Below are 22,790 nucleotides of genomic sequence, written 5' to 3' on the forward strand. Positions count from 1 at the left end.
GTACAAGTCCACGGTGGATACCAGTGATTCGACTTTTTTCTATCAAACCACATACACCGTCACTCCACTCGACTGAGATGCAAACGGCCCCCAGTGCCCATCCTTTTTCATAAAAAATTGAAACCGATCCACCCAAACCTATATATTTACTAACTGGAAGCTCAATATAAGCTGATATTAATCTGTGTGTGACGCTCCCGACCAATCAGTGGGCGTCAAAATTTGTGATTATGTTACAATATTAAATCATTTATTACTCCCAGGTTTGAGGGCATTGATGCTTTTTTATATCATCTATCATTTCCAGGTCTGTCTGCATTGATACATTATTAAAACATTTACTACCCCCAGTTCGGACTGTACTGGTTACTTATTAAATCACTTTTATTTTAGATTTACATACTACAAATGATAATGATGGGCGGTAAAAAAATTACATATAAAAACCACACCATACTGCAGTTGCTGTTTGTCTTTAAACTGAATTCAAGTATTTTTAAATATATTAAAAATATTTAAAAATATTACCAAGAAAAAATAGTGTAACTTAGTTAATTTTACAGCAAAATAAAAAAAATTTACTCAATAACAAAATTTACTGTCTAAAAATGTGAACAACTCACAATTTATTTTTCTTCAAATCACTTATCAACGCGTGGGACCATTAATACATGTAGTTTAGTTTGGATTAATAGTTTAGGAATTATAAAAAGAACAATAATACAGGTGTTAACCAGATGACCTTCCTAGGGAAAAATAGGGAATTATTATAAGACCTCTTACTTTAATCTTCATCACAACTAGGTTTTGTCCCACAAAACTTCAATTTTCAAAATTGATTAAAAATAAACTGTAATCATTTTCAAGTCTGATACCTGTATAAGCAATAATCAGAAATTTGCAGATTATAACCGTTTTAAAAAACGCCTACTTTTAACTTATCATTATCTTCAAGAAAATTTTAATGTGTGAAAACAGCTAATTATAAACCAAATTTCAAAATAATGAACCTACATAATCTGTCAAATGCATGACGTTTTATTTTAAATGTACAAAAAACAGGTATATATATTTCACCCATCCAACTTGCACACACATAGTGATATACAGATTTACACTTTTTTTCACAAAGACAATTAAATTTCATGATTAGCTGTATGTCAAGTTAACAAATAAGCTACCTATTTCTTTGATAAAAACGCACCTATATTCGTCGATATACATGTACATTTTCTAACACAATATTTACGCACCCACCTACGTGTGTATTTAACGTAAATAAATGTGTTTGAAAAGGGAAACAAATTATTAGATGAAATAAATTACTACACCCAGCACATAATTGCATATGTAAATAAGGCTATAATATAAATTAGTCAAAACAAAATATAAATATAATAACCAACATGTGTCTTGACATGTTATGGCCCATTGTAATATGTACTGTAGTTTGATATTGAAAGGAAAAACAATGTATCAATTATTTACAAATGTATCAAGTTTTACATTTTTCATAAAGATTTGGGATGCACTTTACCAGTAGTTGTTAAGGGCTGACAATAAGATACAGTGTAACAATCCAGCTGATTCCTCTTCATATTTCCACACTATTAGTGTATAGGTAACATTTCTGATCGACAGAGGCATGGCTAAGCATTACTTGGTGATTAAAAATCAAAACCTTACTATAGCAATTACATCATGAAATAAACATAATTGGTATATGTCAGCGAGGAATAACACACATTTTCATGTTTCAGTTTATAGGTATTTTGGGTGCATTCCCATGGTTTTTAGTTCGATCTATCCCCGTGGAGAATCTCACTAGATTGTTGTCAGCCTGACCGGCTTATTTGTCTGCCCCGCCTACTAAAAGCTGTAAGGAGGTAATCAACTTTTGTGCCCCCCGGCGCTTTGAACCTGACAGCAATTTAGGGTGAACCCCCAGGGAGTAAGGTCGATCCGTATAGATCGATCTAAATCTATGGGAACCCAGTCTTTGATATCAAAGTAACTAGTCCTACTCGTCCTTACTGTCACAAATGTAGGAACACTTTGTATTTAAGGCTGTCGTCTGGCTGCGGGAGACTCTCCTTAAGGCCATTATCCCAAAGATCCCAAGATGATACATGCTGGTAAGAACTGACAATGGCTTCTATCAGGTCACTGAGGCGCTCAACTCTACCCAGGTTATTACAGGACATGTTAATCTTCATTCCAGTCGGCTCTGACATTAACCCAAAAGAGGCAAAGCTAAATACGCCTTCTATGTCCATGTCACTGCGGAGGTCAACACTGCCCAGGTCATTCCAGGACATGCCAATCTCCATTCCAGTCTGCTCTGACACTGTACTGAGAGATTTTATCAATGCTATCAGTGGACTGGTGATACCGTGGTACTGACCCAAGCCATTGTCACGGAATGAGAAGTCCTTTAGCTTGGTGGTGTGTATCACACCTTGGCTCAGTTCACGCACGGCTTCACAGACATCCGGACATCTGTCATAGTCTTTGTTATATTCTCCCCTAGGACACGTACACTTGCTAGGTCCACAATCGGGTCCATGGATGAATACCCCTTCCAGTTCCAGATATTTCAGCCCTGCCACATGACGCAGGTTCGTCCCCAGACTTTTTACCCCCTCAGCACCAAGGTGGATACGTGTAATATTTATGTGAACCAAATCATGACTGATATTAGGCAGTGTCCCTAGTAGTGGTGCTTGGTCTTTTGATATTTCATAGCTTCCTTTTACAGCAATGTACTGCAATGACACCATCTGTTGGATCACCTGCCAGTCTTGGTCATTTACTTCACTGACCGCAAGAAATACCAGATTCCCGGGGTTTGGGATTGACGCTAGAGCTCCTTTATAAGAACCTATTATTTTAAGTATTTGAAGGTTAGGAGCTTTTGGTAAAACTTTATTCAATGCACATTGGCAAACATCACATGTGTGGAACCTATTCAACCAAGATATCTCTTCTAGTTTCTCAGACATGGAACACGTATTGAGTATAGATAATAGTTTGTGCCATTCTTCCGTACGTTTTTCGAAAATGGAAGGTATACAAATTAAGCCGTGATCGGTGAAGTCTAGCTTGACTTTTGTCACATCCATGAACATAACAGCACATGTCTGAGCACTGCTATATGCACTGTCTACACTGTCCCAAAGGGCTTGCTGGAATCTGAGATCAGAGTGAAAAAATGACCTAGGTATGCAAAGCTCCGTGTGCCAGGAGATGGCTAAGTGGATAAGCTCAGGTGGTAGCACTGTTCCATGGGGACAGTGGGCGTACCAGCGTTCTAGGAGGAGATTATAAACCCACTTCGTGTGCCTACTTTCATCAAGCAAAAAAAGTTTTCCTTTTTTCTTTTCACCATACAGAGCATTAGCTCTACGCAGAACCTTGACAGTTGCTGTCTCAGATAACCCACACAAGAATCGCAACACGTAGTCCATGTCATGGAGCCTGTCAAGGGTGTTAAAGCATCCCAAGAACTTATCTAAATCATTGTCGATTGTCCTGGCAAAATATTTTGCAGCAAATAATTCTTGAATTGTTTTATGAAGAAATGTTACTTCTCTTTTAACATCAAAATTACAGTGCACCTTTGATCTGCTGAGAAGTCCTAAACTGTACAGCTCGTCGATATCTGGAATTGACTGGAGGTCTTCTTCATCAAATGTGAGACCCCCAACTGGTTTCAGCAATCCATGTAATGCTTGTTTACCAAGTTGCAAAAAAGTATCATTCAGCTCTTCAAGATATTTGTCCACTTCACTTTCCTTCTCGATTTTATTTTTTCGTCTTATAATCAGCCGCAAAAGTTTTTCATACAGTAGTGTGTATGAAGCTGGGAGAGAAACTGCTGTCGCATCGCTTGTATGATTCCCTTCCCACATAAGACAAATGAAAAGTAAAACTATTGGGATTTTGGCCAGGGACATTAGCTTCCTTATCTGCAGGTAGCCTACGAGACCTATTGCTTGAAGTGACTCGTCACATGCCTGTCCATCATCAAAGAATTTAGCAACATATTCAGCTATGTTGTCCTCTGTTAGCCCAGTGATTTCATACACACCGTCCGTTATTCTTCTGTTCATCAATTCCTCTGCCTTCCATGGACGTGATGTGATGACGGTGCAAACATCCGGGTATTGTCTGCCAAGAATGATGTCTGTGATTTCTTTGGAAGTGTTGGGATCATATTCATCATAGCCATCAAAGACCAGTAGCACTTTGTTACGATCTTCTTTCAGAGCACACATGATATCCTCTATCACTTCTTTTTCTGCGGAGCAAGGAATTTGCATTTCAATTGCTTTCTTGAGTGTTTGATGTGGCAGAATGCTGCGTAGATTTAGAATTAAAAGGTATTTATAGTTTGAAAGTATCCTTCCACAAGTGTTTGAACCCAATATTGCATTTGCCCAGTCTGTTGCCATTTTTTGTGTAAATGTGGTTTTGCCGATGCCTGCTTTCCCTCTTACCAATATTCTCTTTGGTGTTTTACCTTGTTTGGTATCGTTAAATATTGATGTGTAGCCCTGAATTCGATCAAAACTGGTACCTGCTGGTTTCTTTTTCTCTTGAACCCACTCTAAGTTAACATATACATCATCTATGTGCATTGTGTCGTTGGGGTCCCAGGGAAGACGTTGTATCTGGCTCATGTACTTGATGTAGAATTCTGCTATTTCCTTGTTTCTCGACTCTGTTGGGCTCGTTTCAAGTGCCTGAATAATATAGAATACATATAACGTTTAATCATCTTTTACTTAATTTTAAAGACAAAATGAAACATGCAACTAAAATGAAAATGGTCTCCTTGCTTAAACTGTGTTCTTATTTAAAATGAAAATATTTGACAAGTAGAGGCAGGCAATATGTATTATGAAAATTCAAATAAGTTATTTTAATAGAAATGCATGTACAGCACAACGCATAATATAACCAAATAGAAATTCCCACATAAATGATAATTACATACCGGAGGTCATGATTTAACATAAAAAGAAATGATAACTCTAACTGAACTTGTAAAACATGATGTATCCACCGTGAATTACGCATGACACCCTGTGGGTAACCCTCTGTAACGTGACAGAGAGTCCCCATGACAGAGAGTCCGCTTCCTATTCATTTGTACAGGTAAGCCTCGCCCTAGATTTTGACCCACATAGGTAAGACTAAACCTAACCATTATATATGGAGGGCGGACTTTCTGTTACGCGGTATGTAGTCATTTATAAATGTTTATTTAATTAAGACAAGATTTTGATTAAAATGTAAAGCGGCATATTCTAAATCACATTACCTGATAGCAGGTATCTGGCTTCGTTGTGTTAAGTTTGGCGCCTGAAAGAAACATAGAGAGAACAATATCATAAATGTTATAACATTTTAAATAACATTTTATAACATTATAAATAAGTAAATATTTTTCCAGCCTTTACAACTTATAATCTAAACTAAGACAATACCTGCATGACTACTGTTAACAATTTCACAGCAGTACTCCTCCATGCAATTATAAAATAATCTAAGCTCACTTCACTATACTAAAATGACATAGCTACTATAAACTTAAGGGCGTCGAGGAATGCTGAGGAATGTCCAAGGTTTTACAGAGACTTACATGTCGTTTTCCTGTACTCACAATACATGAAATATATTAGATGTATTTATATACATATATTTTATTTACAATATTTGCACTGTATAATACAAACATATTTAAATAAAGTAGGAAAAGGTGAATAGAACATAAACGTCTCGTTGGTTTCTAGTGACGTAGAATATACAGTCTGAAAGGACTCGTGTATCGTTACTGTGGTAATTTGGAGCATTATCACAGCCATATTGAAAGGGGAAAATACTTTTATATATCTCAATGCAATTTTTTGTTATATACTATCCATATTGGCCTAAATTATGAGCAAAAAAACTCATTTTTACCATTATGGAGGCCATGGGTGGCCCATCTATCCCTCAAATCCAAGATGGCCGCCAAAAACCATTTTGAAATTGGGCATAATTCACTATTTTGAAACTACATGTATTACATCTTTGTAAATGAGTAACACCTCGTTTTATATTATTTTCTGGTGCAGAATACATTATCTGTTTCATAAAATTTGTGCCTCAAAGCCAAGATGGCCCCCATCTGCCATTTTCAAATTGAGCATTATTCACCATTTTGAAACTATCACATCCTCATAAGCGTGCCATCGTCATTTTTGATTATTTATTTCCTGGTGCAGAATGCATTTTCGGTTTCATAAAATGTAAACAGAAACTTTTATAAGCCTCCAAATAAATATAGGATTTAGTCGCCACATGGGCCTGCAGTTTACATGTACAATTAGTAATCCAATTAGTACATAACTGCTTTTGCCCGATCTATAAAACAAGTGTCAGCAAACAAAATGGCTGAATTAAAGCAAAAGAATACATATTTGACCGCACGAGGAAAACTTTTAGCCATTATTTTGATCAAAACCAAGTGTTGGTTGCATGCCGCTTTTTTAATAATTTGGTGTAATTTATAATCTTTGAACTGTGGGACCCTCATTCGGTTGGATTAGGTAAAATGGTACTATTCTGGAGGCTCAAAAGTAATTTTCCGGTGCTAATTTGGTGACAGAAGATAATAAAAAGGTAATATAAGGTTGTAAAATGAATTCCAAGATGAGTTTCGTTGAGTCTGTTACAAAAATGTGGAACCCGAACCACATGCTCAAATATATCATCTAGATTTATCTTAAGTGACCATCCACTAAAAGATACTGGATAATTTCAAGGTAAGCAATAAATATGTAAACATAGTGGTATTATATTATTAATCTTTTACTGGTCCATGTGAACCAAAAAGCCACACGTACATTTATGTCCCAGTCACTGGGGCTTGCATTTGCATGTTAAATATAGTCCAGAAGATTTGAAGGGTGATAAATGTGTCGTCTTATAATACTATGAAACTTGGTTAGTTGTGTTGATTCGTAAATGCCCGTGAAAGACAAGCAAATGGAATTTGCTTTGAAATAGCTCCAGATCTTGTCTGCAAAATCATCCAGCAGCACAGCAAAAAGAAACACGCATGATCAGCTCTGGTAGGCCAATAAGACAACAACCAGTAAGAATTGAGGTTTTGTCAGTGTCCTTTGAGAAACAGCCAGACAATATATTAAAATCCAGTTTCCAGAGAAACATCAATGCATGAGAACATGTCGCATCAGAGGAAGAAGGAATCTGCAAAACCAACTAGAAAGCAGCTGCTGCGCAGGTAGGCAAGAGGGATAAAGCAAAATAGTCGAGGAAGCAGCCTCTTTTCCTAGTTGACAGTGCCAGTGATCATTCCTAGCATGATTTGGCCATCTCATTACCAATAGAAATCCATAAGGCGATTACATAGTTCTCATTGTTTCCAATGGACGAACAAGCACAAAACATCTACAGTATATGACAACTACAGGAAAATTCATCTTGGAATCATCTTAAAACAAATTATGCCTTTTTTATTGTACTTTGTCACCAGAATAACACCAGAAATTAATTAGGCCACACTTTTTTATTTTTATGGATGACATCCTCTGGGGACCCCAAAATCGGTGCGAGCGGGCGAAAAAAAAAAAAACAGTCCAAAGAAATGCTTAAGAAAAGTTATGTTTTCAGTACACAGCTGGAAACACTAATTTACCACAGAAACACGTATCAAGCTAACAACATATCTTTATCCATGCTCTCAAAATATTAAAACATTGTGAATAGGGCCTACTTCGTAGAAAGGTAAAAAGAGATGAATATATATGCTGCATATTACCAAATCTATTTAAGGTTATTCCATGCATTCTGTTGGTATAGCAATCAATAAAACAAATATAAAATAAACAGCGTGTCTTTATTTGTACTCTCAAAAATTAAAGCATTGTAAACACTTCACAGAATTGTTAAAAAATGAAGCAAAGATAGGCCTATGCTTCCTACTACCAAACCTAAAAAAGGTAATTTCGGTCGATGCCATTTTGTCTACTTCGACTCACACGTAGCAGCCAACTATCGGGTGGCCTGTCCGACCTTCAGTCCACCAAATACTACAACGCTCTTGACAGCCCTTTTCTTGCTACAAAAAAAACCCTGGTATGTGCTGCTTTGGACAGAATGTCACTGAAATTTTCCGGGCGATGATCGCTGGCCACGGCCAGCCTTTCGTATAATTGTAAAAGGGTGATATCTCCATGTCCAATATCAATGGCAAACCAATCCAAAACGACGGTCCCCGTTCTTTTTATGACTTTAATTGTCGTATATTTTGAAATTAATGCTAGAGATAAAGTTGACGGCAAAGCGGCCATATTTCCACGTGGTGATAATACGCATGCTCAGAAAGCTCATTTTCTGCACTCGGAACTACTCGGATGTCGCCGCAGTCGACAATGACAGTATGGAGCTTGCGGAATTAGCTGAGGATTGCCGATTGCATTTTCCGGCAAATTCAATAACGACGTTTGCGACAACCGACTTCCTTGGGGGGGGGGGGATTTTTTTTTTTTTTTTTTTTTTTTTTTTTGGAGAACGGACGAAAATCGGTGCGCGCGCAGGACGTCATCCATAAAAATAAAAAAGTGTGGCCTTACTAAAAATAATAAAATATTGTAATAATTATGTGTGAACATACGTGAAATGAACATCATATTTAATCCCATCTTCTCTTGACTACTCATAAAATTTTATACGAATATTACGGCTTGTGGATAACCTATTGTAAATGATAAATACGATTGTATTTGAATACGATTTGAATATTTGTAATTTTTCTTGTTTCACCACGTCTAGTCCTCCGATCTGAGTTTCCAGATTTTTGGCCAGTTGCGGAGGTTGAGGGTGCTGGAGAATACTTGTCAGACAGAGTAGAAGATCTGCTTCGAGATCCTGATTTGGAGGAGAGTATTGTTAAGAAATTATATTTGCACAATTGTGCATCAGTTTCACAATTACAGAAACCGTACTTTGATAATTATTCTGGCACAGATACAATGAGCAAACAATATTTATTTATTTTCTAAATCTTACTTGTTTTAGCCCTCTTCTTGTGGGGACATCCAGTTTTCTGGCCACTTCTGGAAGTTGAGGGTGCTGGGGAGTCGTCGCTGTCAGACTGGGAAGACGATCTGCTTCGCAAACCTGATTTGGAGGGAAATATAAACGGTTTATACATATGCATATCTACTGTAATATTACTAGGATATATGGTCTATCTGAATTGAAAAGTGGTTTTGGAGCAATAACGTGTAATTGCTTCCTGGAACAGATTAAGTAAAATGGGTGATGATCAAGAAGGTATGAAATATATAAATGATTGACATGATCATAAAAATCACATTAGCTAACTGACGTGGTCATATGGACAGACTGTAAATTACGAAACTTACTGACTTAGTGACATTAGTACATGCAGTGAACAGCCAATTGAACTTTAAAGTGTAAAGAATATATTTTGTCATTTATGATGTAATACATACATGTAGCTTTTTAAAAATACAATATTTAAAAATATTTTGAAATACAATATATCGGTCCTTAAGTATGCACTATAACTGTGTAAATTTCGAAATTTTAAAACAAGAAAAGGGCCTTGGGCCAGTGGAGATTCAAAATCAGACGTTGAGAAAAGTCCATGTGTAAATAATGTATTACTTAAAATTGACATGATGTTTTCTCGCCATCAACAAGTCACAGTAAAAAAAGTAAAGGTACTTCATAGCAAATACGCGACGTTGGACTGACCGATGTCGAAATCGCCCAAACTTGGGCTGTAGAAGAAACGCTGTCCAACGCCCCCCCCCTCCCCTTGTTGTCTGAATGATTACACAATAAATCAGCTGCCCATGGTTGAGTTTGAAGGCATAAACATTCCTTATGTAAAAAATATACGAATGAGTCAATCCTGGTATCAACTACCATTGAGTAAGGGTGAAATCTACTTTTACTTTTTATTACCACTGCACAAGAGGCGACAAAGAAACTAGAACATTTTGTATCGCAGATTTTTTCCGCTTCTTCTACAGTGTATATCTCTTGAAATGTACGTTTTATAGAAGAAATATATTCCACCCTTTTTGCCAATTTTGACTGGTGAATAATTGGATGCATTAATGCACCATTGATACACCAGAATCTGTCTTCGTATCCACTAACGTGATGCAGAGATAATGCAGAAATAAACTCGAGATAATGCCGTCACATTAAAAAATACATCTGAGTGAATTTGCTAATCACCAAAAATATAGAGGTGCAAATGAGGTCACAGGCATGCTCTTAAAATATTTAGTGCACAGATTGTAAACTATTTTTTGCTTATTTTAGGGTCCCACATTAAGAAGTTTGTATCAAAGTTTCACTCTGCGGAAACAAGAATGATAAAAAATTATATCGTCTAGCCCCATAATGGGAACATACGTTACTGTCACAAATGCAAAATGTCCAGCTGTGAAACACTTTGAAAATTCAGTCGTCACTTTTTTTTTTTTTTTTTTTTTTTTTTTTTCTCTATCTCCTACAAGGCCTACAATTAGGTTTGAAAAAAATTTTTTTTCACTCGTGATCCACATATTACATCAAGAGTGTCAAACTATCACGGAATCACAGTATACTTCTCGGTCAGCAACAGAAAACTCTGTTTTCTATGTCACAAAGTACTTGGACAAAATGAAACTTTCTGACAATTTTCTGGGGAACATCCATTACGTAGTATTAGCCGCGACGCAAAGCCCATTGAGTTACAGTTTAAATATTTATAAAAACATCCTCACGTCATGTATAATTTACCATCAGTGAATTACTACAAAATATATCGGAAAGCGGTATGAAAATTAAAATCAATTGACCAGGAACGTTACGTTACCAGAACATACGTTACCATTTAGGGCTCTTTATAATGTAAAAGGGTGGTAAAATGTAAAAATTAAACTAAAACTGAGACAATCGTAGATTTTTGTTCTTTACACATATATGTTTTTTTAACTGCACTCAATTTTAGTTTTGGGCACTTCAGCATGTGAAATGCACATATCTTCATTGGGTTTGGGTGTAATTCGAGATGATGACAGGTTTGTGTTGAAAATTGTTATCTATTTAAAACAAATATCCCTCTTTTGAGGTACGGCACAACCCGACCACTATCTTACATCAATTTAAAATCATTTTTGAAATAAAATTGAAGATAAACGGGAAAGAGGTTAGAAGCAGAAGCGCGAAAGGAGGTGAAGAATACCGCAAAAAGGGGAATGTGTGCTCTAAAAATGTTTAATTTCATTGCGCTGATATACAGCTATAACTATCCTGCATAAGATAAACAGGGATACATAGCATGACCAATTTAGGACATTCACGCGTGTCGACCACCCTGCAGAGAAAAGCAGAAACGGCTGGCTGTTGAAATCTTAATCAACTGCTGTGTTCTACTTAAGCCTTTATTACATTTAACACGGGCGCCGTGCGATGAAATTGTCCGTACATTTTTTGTTATCGAAAGGAGCTACGGGCTACACTGAGCATGTCTACATCACATGGTGTTAAATCTGTACGATTCCGTGCGATTTCGCACGGCCAGTCTACCTCCGCTCAGACACTGTACGAAAAGGCTATTACAGGCAGTATACGTGCACCGTACGGGAATCGAATTTCAAATGTAGGCCCTAATCTAGGCTTTAGTTATAATCGTATACCTTTGTCGTTTTTTTCTTATCATTTCTTGGAAAAACTCATACTTCACATAGGCTTGTACCAAAATATAAATGACACTGATATGTCTTTATAATAAAGTCAATCTAAATAGTTAAGTCACTTAAAAATGGTATGGTTTTAGAAACCATAACTCGAGTCAATCAGCAGTAGACATGATACATCTCCATACATTTATACATCATTTTTTAAACCTGACATTTATTTTAGTATATTACCTGAACTTATCCGACGTGCTGATGCATCTTGAATCCTGTCATAAATCACCTGAACCATTTCGTGAGTGCCTGTAAACAAAGCACAAATTCACAGTTGTTCTCAAACTTAAGTATGAGAATTCAATTGAGGGTTTTAAGAGTTGCGTTTCTTTTTCATCTGCAGCATTACCAGTATGTTGTTAACACTACCACTACACTCAGCCTAATAATTCTCTCAAGTTTTTTGGTACAGAAAATGCAAATATATATCAAACTTAAGTATGAAAGTTCAATAGAGAATTCTACGAATAAAAATTGGAAATTGTTTTTATCTGCAGCCTAATGCTGCTGCCTCTATCATTATATGCACCTTATTCACACCAAGAAAATGTTTGAAATAAAGTTGCTCCTGAACCAAATTGTGATTCACGAAAGCATTTGTTCATCATTGAATTTTATGTGAGGAAACCTTGTAAAAGAGCCAAGTATTTACCTTTGATCATACCACCATACTCCATCATCCACTCTTTCACTTCTTTCATAGCAGCTTTATAATGCTCAGCGCCAAGAGGTTCTCGCAAGATGGCGTCGTATTCCTCACCACTGTATCTGCCAGAGAGAGCCAGGAGACTGGACTTGAGACCGGAGAATTTTTCTCGGAAAACATCCAAGCTGATTGCTGTCTCTTTTATATGGGCAAAATCATGATTTCGATACCTTTTAACTCGACCAATCTCGGCTTCTTTCGATGTATCGCTGTCAGAGGGGTTGTCCCATGCTTTGGACTTAGTCTTCAGTGTTGTGATGTTCCTCAGCAAAAGCACAGTCAGTGTGATGTCCAAATCACCAACAGTTACTGATGTGGAGGGATTCCCAGAAGGATACAGTTGGTCTTTTTGCTGCTTATTAAATACTGGTAATCTATACAGTTTTTTCTTGATATTTCCATAACCAAGCACCCCAAATAACAACCCTGTGTTGGGGTCAAATATATTGGGGTACTTTTTTGTCAGCTGTTCCTGAAGAACATGTTGCAAGACCGACAGGGCACGATCAACAATTAAAATGCACAAACGGAAAAAATTCTCCTGATCGGAGCCGTTGTATGACTCTATTGCTGTTGCCATGGTTCTGGTATCTGTCACTTCTGTCTTTCCCTGCCTCCTCTGAAATTGAATAGAAAATGGAAATTTTACCCGTCAGTGTGGGTCAAATTATATCAAAATTGTCAGTATCCAGTGCATCAATTTTTTTAACAAATAAACTTGCACTATGTTAATGTGAAGAGATGGAATACAGCAAATGGAAATAGAAGCGAGAAACAAAGACGCGTGTCCTAAATAAATGGGGCATAGAATCACAGGCTTGCTGAATGCTGAAACAGAATAAACGCTGGCTGTAAACGTTTAGGAGCAGGGCGTATGATGAGAATAAAGAGCGATGTAGTTCTTATTAGCATGTGCATTTGTACACTTCGTATACACTTGCCCAAAAAAGTTAAGAAACATCGTTATTTTTAATGGTTATAAAATAACTGAGCTAAAGCAAATGTTTTAGGCAAATATTGAGGATAATGCAATCCACATTCGTTACCCCAAAAGGATATTCCTTTTTTATGCATTATTGGACCTTAATGCTTTCAGATCAGTGCTAGGTCCAGTTCTGTGGAAAAATTATTTTTGTTCTGAGACCCTTTAATGCATCGATTATTCATACCAAGGCACTTTTCTGTCAAAGGCTGCCATATGATGTTGTTGACATTGCGTCATAAAATATTTTTTCAGCGTTAATTTTTCATCTGATATTCTCAATATTGTTCCCTTTGACTGATATATCCGAGCCACCAGAGCCTTGCTATCAAGTGTTAGTACCGTTCATATTGAGTTCTATAGTTTTAAGCGATATTCACAGAACAATGGCATTCTATTGTTAGTTGACCCAATGCGAACTTGCTCTATCGACCAGGAAAATCATACAACGGTATTGAGATTATGCGCTTTGAAAGACCTTTTGTGTGGCTGCTAACGTGCTCAACACGGGCTGATGTTTTGTACACGCGATTCAGGTGAGAAAACAAAATGCTTCATGGGAGCTAAGATTGGTTAGTTGATCCCCATCTGAGCGAGTTTCTACAAATTGGATTAAATTATTTCAGCTTTTTTTTTATAAAATAGAGCAGTTATAGAAAATACTACAATACTCAGATAAGTTCCGAACCACAAAAAAAGTGGTAATATGTTTAACCGCAGTTGTATCTGGCATAACAGGGCAAGGAATCGAGTCTAAAGAATATGGTCTAATTTATTGTAAAATTGACATTTGTTATCAGGAAAAAATAGAAAACGCAACTTAATGCATCTCGATCGTGTCAATGAATTGTTCTTTGTCAGAGAAGAATTTAATCACTTGTGTTATATTATGAGAATAAAGTAAAAAATTCTTCATTTTACAGCCAATATCGACAAGTAATATTACCTCCAATATTTTCATAGCTGACATAAATCGTAAACCCTCCAACACAGACCAATACCTATATAGAGAGTCATACCACCCTGCTTATCAAAAATGGGGATTGTAAGGACGCTCATGTATCATGTAAAGGTGAGACATTGGTGAAGGACAAAAACACCAAGGCGATTGAAAAAGATAAAGTAAAAAGAGGTCTGGGAAACTGTGATTATACGTAATTGGCACTAAGGGAAGGTAAAAAGACGGACAAGGGACAAAAACAGAGAAGTAACCAACCGAATGCACGTAACAATGAAGAAAGATATTAAATTAAAAAAGAACAGTGCATTGTGGTATACTCCATCGGGAGTGTCTAAACGCTAGCAGCGGATTTTGCACAAGTACAACATCAACATGAATAACAAGGCAGGTGTGCAGTCGTGGGCCCAAAGACACCTAATACTGGAACAAAAATGTGAGGTAGTCTATTAAGTGGAATGTGAAAGATTTGGTGAGATAAACATACATGTGTGTGGAACTCAGAGGCTGAGAGATAGCAGAACACCAAAAAATCAGTCAACAAAAGAGACAGCAAGTTAACGATGAGCCAACATTGGAAATAATCTGCAAAAAATCAGATTATTGACAAAATCAAGGTATTGACAGTGAAAACACAACAGAAAGCCTGGAAGCCATACACATCAAGAAGACAGGGACTAGACTCAACAGAAATGATGTGACCATCCTCCCGGACCTTTTTATTTGCCTTTTATTAAATAATATAATAAACTTCTGGATAAGGTTATTCACCTGCAGGGCCCATTCCCTAATGAAAATGCTCTAAAGACATCGAAATATTGCAGGTAACATCACTTGTCATTATGAGCTACTGACTGAAGACAAATCACTTTATGCTTTGTCCTTGGTGTTTTCAAATGAAGGACTAAAACAGATCTTTCTTGTACTATTATTTTTTCATTATTAATTTATTAGTGTCAGTAGTAGCGGTATATGAAAAGTTTATTTAGTGTAAGATGTCTCCATCTCATTTACCATTTCAAATTAGACTTACCACGTGGTACTAAATAAAGCAAAAGTTCGTGTTGTTTCGGGTTAAGACAAAGCTGGACATAATCGGAAACAGACACAGCTAAGAAGATAATAATCACAAGGGTTAGAGAATTCATCTTGTTATAACACGCTGAAGTGGTGTAATTTTTTATTTCTTATTACGGTGAATGCAAATTCCCGTGATATTTGAATCATTGAAGCATATTTTTCCAATGTTTCTATTGCATGTGATATTGCATTTGATCACACAATTTAAGATGAGAAGACGAAGTATTGCCAAAGAGCAATTCACACTGACGCCATAGGTTTATGAGTCAGAGGCATTCAAACCAATTCGCTTTAGAGGGAGTTTGCTCTATTGAAACTTCCTTTGACTACCAAATTATGGGTGTCGTACTGTAGATGCGAACCATTTCAGAACCCGAGAGAAAGAAAAAGGTATTACATTTCTGTAGAGTAGTCTTTTTGTTGCAGTCCCATTTTTGGTTTAAAATGTAGATAACACTTATTTTCCCTAGATAACCAATGAAGCATCATTTCAGGATCATAATAAAACGACCTGCCTCAGACCAGTTATAAATCTCAAAACCGTGTTGTCTAGTTCTGTTGGGTCGGAGATGCAAAAAAAGTTATGATTATTACAACATAAATAATTTACTTACAGAGAGTATAAAAGGGGGGGGGAAAGATTACTAGATAGGAATCTTAATATTTTGAGCCAAGGTACTGAGTATATGTAGGAACTGCTTTTCTACGTTGGCTTCAAATAAATTGAAACTTACAATGTTTACAATGTTTACAATGTTTGTTTTGAAAAAAATTAGTATTATAGATGCATTAGTAGGTCTCATCTTAGATATAAGATATAAGCCTCATACTGTACCTTTAAAACTTCAAACGTTTAGCGGCCGATTTCACACCCAATTCTCGAAAAAGCTTCATCAAGTCAAGATCGTCTGTATTCCGCAGATAAAACCAAAGTTTGCAGGCTTCCAAGTACAGTTCACATGCTAAAGTCAAGTCATATTTTCCATTAAGTCTTGAAAATGACGTTTGTCCTTGAATTCCGTCAAAATTTTGCCCAGGTAAGGTGTATAAGATGGCGCCCGTTGAAAATCGTCAGGTGATTTTGTTGACATAAAAAGTGCTGCGTCATAAAATATTTTTTAGTTTCGCACCCTCCGTGTATATTTCAAAAAGAGATTCCTTTGATCCAGTATTATGTGCTATCTCTACCTTAGCATCAAGATATTATGTCATAAACACTTATCTGTTCATTACTAGCATTTCAGTTATCAAACTTTGCTGATTTCGATCGATGTTTGCCTTATAATAACACGGTATTGCTAGGTTGACCCAGAGTGAACTTATTCAATTGAATCGTTTGAATGAAAAGCATGCAGCGGTATTGATATTACGCGTTTTGACAATAGCACCTTTCTGGGGTTGCTGCTGTACTTGACACAGGGACATAAACCAAGGCGTGGGATACATGAGTGTGAAATAGTATGTGTCTGAAAGAACTCTTCATAAAATATATTTCAACGAGTTTGTATTAATGAATTGGAGTTGAATTAATTTCTCCTGGCTAAGACACTGGTTGCGCAGGAGGTTATCGATTTGCTGTGATAAGTAGTGCTGCGCATGCGCCATTTAAGGCTGTATTTTTAAGCGCTCAGACAGGAACGTCCTGTACACCTGAATCTTTAAAAACTCTATATATATTTGTGAAAGAAAAATTGGTCAAAGTAAAATGACAGAATAGTTAGATGAGGCCCACCTTTACCCCATATGCTGCCCCGCCCAACCTCCATCCCGTTCAATTCGCTAAATGTGAAAGTGCGTTCACAGCTCTAAAGAGAAATGGTTTGTAAAAGAAAGACAACATAAGATAGCGTAGTGATTATTTTATTTCATACATAAACTCTTATTTTGAAAATAAATATTAAAATTGCGTGTTTTGTACAAGCGATGTAACAATATATTACTGTAGAATGTTACAAATGATCGTCACGCTATTATTCAAGTTTAATGTTCGCCACATTTCCGCACTCGAACGAACGTCACTGCTCCGTGCTGCATGAAACGTGATATCCCATAGTTCATAGCACCATGTCTTTTGTCACAACGAGCGCCAAAACCAGATGGAGGAGAAAACTGTCATATGAAAGCTGTGCGGTACCTGAAATAATTGAAATATCTAATTTTAACCCACGGTAAATAAACTTCTTGTCAGACAAGCCATTACTTTGACTTATACCTGATATTAACGAAACGTTTTTAGGGTTTTAGAAACAAATCTGTATAGTAGCTACTCGCTCATATTTTCCTTTTATTTAAAAGATACAATCAACATCAAAACGTTTTACTCATTTCGACCAATACTGCAAACGGGTGTGAGTTAGACCAGACAATTAACCTAATTACATTGACTGCGCCTTAAGCGTGAATCCCCGATGAGATAGATAGATCCTGCTGGTACGATAACTTCTATTCTGGGAAAAGGCTTAAGTTTACTTTAGCGCGGAATTAAAATGTCCGATAAATCGACTCTTACTCAGCCAAAGTTTCAGAGAACACTGAAACCCCCACTGCCTATATACCAGCATGCGCTGCTATTCCAATATCTAGAATATAAGCAGATGCTGGACTGAAACTGAGGGATGTACTCTGATATATTGTAGTAGAGAGGTATCACAGGTCCACAGAGTTAAGTTCAGTCCTAGATATTCACAGATATTTCTCTGGCTACTAGTACTTTGAGCACACTACTGTACTGTACAGCGTTGGATTTTGCATACAAAAGTGTAATGTCATCACCCAGTCGGTTCCCGTTCAGTTGTCAGTGTCCACTGAAATGCAAGGACCTCCTGCTTGACATACGTGATTATGTACAATGGATTTTGCATTAAAAGATATCTAAGGTTCTGCTCACAACTAAATTGGTCACCGGACTAACTGAGCCTCGGATCAAATATGGCGCGATCCACTTTAACGCTTGCTGAGATTTACATGTACAGGTAATTGCTCTGACCTGCAGGGACGATGCAAGTGGGAGAAGGGGGATTCATTAGAGGATTTTGCGGCATATTTTCATGTGCGCGCCATATTTGATCCGCAGTTAGTCCGTGTATGAACTTGGTTTTGAACAGAGCCTTACAAGACGAACCTCATGCTCTGCACTGTGTTTTGTGGCCGCCCCACTCTCCACCAATCAGACACCGCCTTACTGCATTCGGAACTCCTCGACAATTTCCGGCTATCTTCCGAACGCCTTGAAACTACTACGCAGGATTCAATCGACGGTGAGCCGAGTGCGCCTTACTGAGGAGCCCACCAACGTGCGACCTTCATCACATCTGAAGGTCACCTCATTGCCTGCGAAATAACCTGCTGTCCGGAGATTCCGAGCTGCGCGTGCACATTGACTGAAGCGACGGCCATTTCCGCACTACTTTCAGCAAAATCGAGTGAAAATGGACGACTTTTGATCTCTTCTTGTTTTCATGTGTATTTTTGTGAACTGTTGATGTGATTAAACGATATGTATATAAAAGGAAGCGGGAATGTCTAGGGATTCGGAATTTTAAGGTTAGTTGTCATAAAAAATAGATTTAGAACTGTAAAATGGGAGATTTATCCACGCGGGTGATTGCAAATGGAGCCCCGTTTCAGGTGTCCGCAATTTTCTATTTAAAGATTTCTGTAAGAATTTGAAATCTCACAATTTTTTAAAAACTAAATCATGAAAGCCAATTAAGCTGGGTTTCTGGCAGTATATATGTTTTGTAAATTCAACTTTGTCCATTTTTTTTTAGCGCGAGGTGAAATCGACGCCAAGCACTTGCATTTCTGAAGCGTGTCACACTAGTGCGTTTCAACTATTACAAAATTGCTACAATGTTTATTTCACCAGCGTTTTACATATATTCTAAAAGCTAAACAAGTGGGCTTCGTGTTGATATTAAATATATGTTGCGTTCGGGTCCCAACTGGCTGGCAAAGTGTTAATAATCCCGTGAAGTCGGTGTAAAAGTTGGCAAAACCGATTATTTCAAGTGCAGTAGGTTACTGTGATTATGTATCGCAGAAAACGCAAAATATTTTCAAACAATTATATCTTGCAGAAAGACGAGATCATAAAATTTCAAATGCTATATCATAAGGTATGTCTCCTACAATTTTTACCCATTTTGTGTGGGGAAATAAGTGAATCTCCAAAACGACGACAAAAATGGAACCCCATTTTCGTCATACTTTATAGCGTCACGTGACCAACCTGAAGCACTGACCCGACTTAGAAAGACTACAAGTTTTCTTAAATATTCTGAATATCAGAGCAAACAGATAACAATGAAAATAAAAATACGAACAAGGACTGTACATCAAACATCAGATTTATTCCAAGAGTTATATGCTTCATTCTGAAAACATCAAAAATGGTATAGTTATGATCCACCCCACAAGAAATCCAGTGTGAATTTTGACTAATATAGGAAGATATTGCTAGATCTAGTAATAAATAAACACGATTTTTTATTTGGATATATATTTACTGTACAATGAAGTACTGGCCTATGGCCAGGTTGTACTTTTTAAAGCCTGAAAGGGTTTTGATAATAAAAAAAATCATTCAACACCAGTTTATTCATTATATTAAGATCTGCACTAATGCCTTGTTCTCTTATTTTACTGCTCAAGATTTATTTCTATGTACTAGTACTATTTTTGTCTCTTACATATTCAACTATTTAAAATGAGGCCCTTCCAATTATGATTTGAAAAAATCCCTAATCTACTTAAATTTACATGAAAAATATTAAAATCTGAGTAATAAACAAAACTAAGTAAACTTGTCCTTAAAACACTGTTCCTGGGAAATGTTCATTCAGCCTCATGAATATGCACTGAACTTTTTCAAAGTTTGCCTTTTAAATCAAAGCAGTTAATAAGGCTGCAATAAACTCTTTGGCAAACTTGATCTGTCTATTCTGGGGGCAGGAGAAGCACCTGCCCCATCAAGTTATGCTTTAGCCAAAACTGACATACAAATAAGATCCTCCCCAGCTGAAAATTCTTAAATATAATTTGTAATTAAATACATATCAAAGTAAAATGCATAAAAAATGAAAAAAAAAAACTTCAGTATTGTATACGAGTATGTTTCAATTTTTTATTTCCCTAGAATCTTCAATGGTCAGGTCATTTACCTGGATATGACAATCAGAAAACTAAACCAATTTTCAAGTTCAAAATTGTGCTGTTTTCCCTGCCACCCAGTGGTTGATAGATTCCTTGACTAAATGATCATCAAAACTTGGCCCCTTAAAACTGCCGTCAAAAATTTGTTAACTTAAGCATAATATTCCCCAAACTTGACCTCCAGTCAGATTTGATTCTTTTGAGAGCACTGTATCCTCTCTCCACCTGAGAAGTAGACAGGCTGAACAAGGCAATTTCAGTTAGCATTATTGTATGTATTCTAAACTTTGTCTGGTCTCCTAGCCTTGAAACAAATTGGTACACGTCTTTTTTTTTTTTTAATTCACTATAAACCTGCCACCTATGTACTCTTTAAAGGCAGGCCACTCTCAATGGAAGTCTTTTGGGTCAAAGCCCATCCTGTTTAATACTGGAAGAAAATAATGTTCCAGAACTTGTCTGCTATGAGAAAGGTTTCTAGGGTAAATAATATCCAAGACTCTACAAAACACCATCTCTTGTTCAGTCACACCTGCATCAACAGCACCATCACACAAAATTGTGTGGAAATCAATTTTGTAAATTGTAACATTCACTAGTACTGAACGTCAACAAGTGCATCTGAACTACATGTGTGCGAAGGGAGGTTACTCCAAAATCATTTCTATACATTTCGGCGCTTATCACCCTGAGCTTCAGAGATAACTTGACACTTACCTCTTCACAATAACCTATCTTCATCGTGTCAAGTTACCTCTGACCACATTCGATTGCTCCCGCCGCCCGCCAATCAAATTTAAATCCCGCACTCAATAACTCATTGAACGATCTAGCCAATGAACGCGAACGAGTCAAAGCGCGCTTTGTTCAAAGCCGGACCAATCAAAGATAAGGCTGAATATCAGGGACTTGCCGTAACCTGTGGGCAGCACGCAAAATACATCATCCCTCATTAGATAATGATGCAGGGCCTCAAACTGCTCTGGTTTTAATTCCGATGTACTCATATTTTGCAAAGAATCAAGAGATAACTTAACACATTATTTTACGTAGTCACTCGTAGGAGACGCCATGCTTTCTTTGTGTACGGTTATGCACTCGGAACTACTCGGATGTCTCCGCACTCGCCAATAACTTTGTTGTTAGTATGGAGCTTGCGGAATCAGCCGAGGATTACCGATTGACGGTCAACCAATCAGCGTTTTCACCAAACTTTGGTGAAAATTTTTGAAACTTGGATTCGATTGGCTTATATAAACTAGGTCAAACTATTTTCGTCAGAGGTAACTTGACACGATGAAGATAGGCTATTGTGAAGAGGTAAGTGTCAAGTTATCTCTGAAGCTCAGGGTGGCGCTTATATGAAACATAGTGAATTAAAAAAAAAAGACTCATCTTTTAGTCGGACCCAAACCCAAAGCTATGTAACTTGAAAGGCAGATTTTTTCCATTCTAAAACCATATAGCCTACACTGTATGTTATGGTTGATCTCCAGCACCGATGTCTTTTTTTCACGTATTATTTGCCATTACAACTCTCACTATGACAGTGACACATTGTATACTATTAATATACACTTGAAAAGCTGAACATTCAATTTTTTTCAACCGAAATGCAAGATTTACCGAGAAATGCTCAGTGCAACGTGACAGTCCCAGTTTCGACTGACCCACATAGTTCGCACTAAAATAGGGATTTCACAAAAAAGGACGGTTGTACAAATTTTTTATTCTTTTTGGCTCAATTCCGGCATATATAGTTGCATAAATCGTTATAATATCAATAAAGTAAGTTTGTCCATTTTTTCTACAATCATTTCATTTTAGGGTACAAAATTACACGATCTGCTTGAGAAAAATGCGTATGCTATTTTTAGACAACTGATACAAGGCTTTCGTCGAAATTGAAATGTTCATTTTACATTGTGCGTTTACATCAAGTTCTAAATTTTATTTTTTGAAAGTTTCAAGAGGAATAATGAGTTATTCACAGAGCTTCATGGATTTATATAACAACTACGGGTTTTTGAAAACATGGCGCGAAACACACGTCGCGGACTATTTTGTACAAGCGCGTAGGTGTTTTTGTAATGATCACCGCTTACGCATTGATATGCCAGA

General features: G+C 36.9%; 2 protein-coding genes and 1 long non-coding RNA gene across 3 annotated transcripts; all 3 read right to left on the minus strand.

Moving 5' to 3' along the window:
- Positions 1-1,069: 1,069 nt before the first annotated feature.
- On the minus strand, positions 1,070-5,894 carry LOC106162428 (NLR family CARD domain-containing protein 4-like). Its single transcript, XM_087015830.1, has 2 exons — positions 5,327-5,894; positions 1,070-4,745 (listed from the first exon to the last, which is right to left on the minus strand). The coding sequence occupies exons 1-2, from the start codon at positions 5,378-5,380 to the stop codon at positions 2,037-2,039; spliced, it is 2,763 nt and encodes a 920-aa protein (XP_086871956.1). The 5' UTR covers positions 5,381-5,894; the 3' UTR covers positions 1,070-2,036.
- Positions 5,895-8,612: 2,718 nt separating this feature from the next.
- Positions 8,613-16,831, minus strand: LOC106152847 (uncharacterized). The gene is made up of 5 exons (XM_087016177.1): positions 16,351-16,831; positions 12,442-13,114; positions 11,970-12,038; positions 9,082-9,192; positions 8,613-8,940 (listed from the first exon to the last, which is right to left on the minus strand). The coding sequence occupies exons 2-5, from the start codon at positions 13,073-13,075 to the stop codon at positions 8,768-8,770; spliced, it is 987 nt and encodes a 328-aa protein (XP_086872303.1). The 5' UTR covers positions 13,076-13,114; positions 16,351-16,831; the 3' UTR covers positions 8,613-8,767.
- A 528-nt stretch (positions 16,832-17,359) lies between these two features.
- Positions 17,360-18,699, minus strand: LOC147760971 (uncharacterized). Its single transcript, XR_015334923.1, has 2 exons — positions 18,637-18,699; positions 17,360-17,649 (listed from the first exon to the last, which is right to left on the minus strand). It is a non-coding gene; the product is annotated as an uncharacterized LOC147760971 (long non-coding RNA).
- Positions 18,700-22,790: the final 4,091 nt, after the last annotated feature.

The sequence above is a fragment of the Lingula anatina genome, chromosome 6 (assembly GCF_051362555.1).
Source record: "Lingula anatina isolate TDL-2025a chromosome 6, LinAna3.0, whole genome shotgun sequence".
Classification (NCBI taxonomy): domain Eukaryota; kingdom Metazoa; phylum Brachiopoda; class Lingulata; order Lingulida; family Lingulidae; genus Lingula; species Lingula anatina.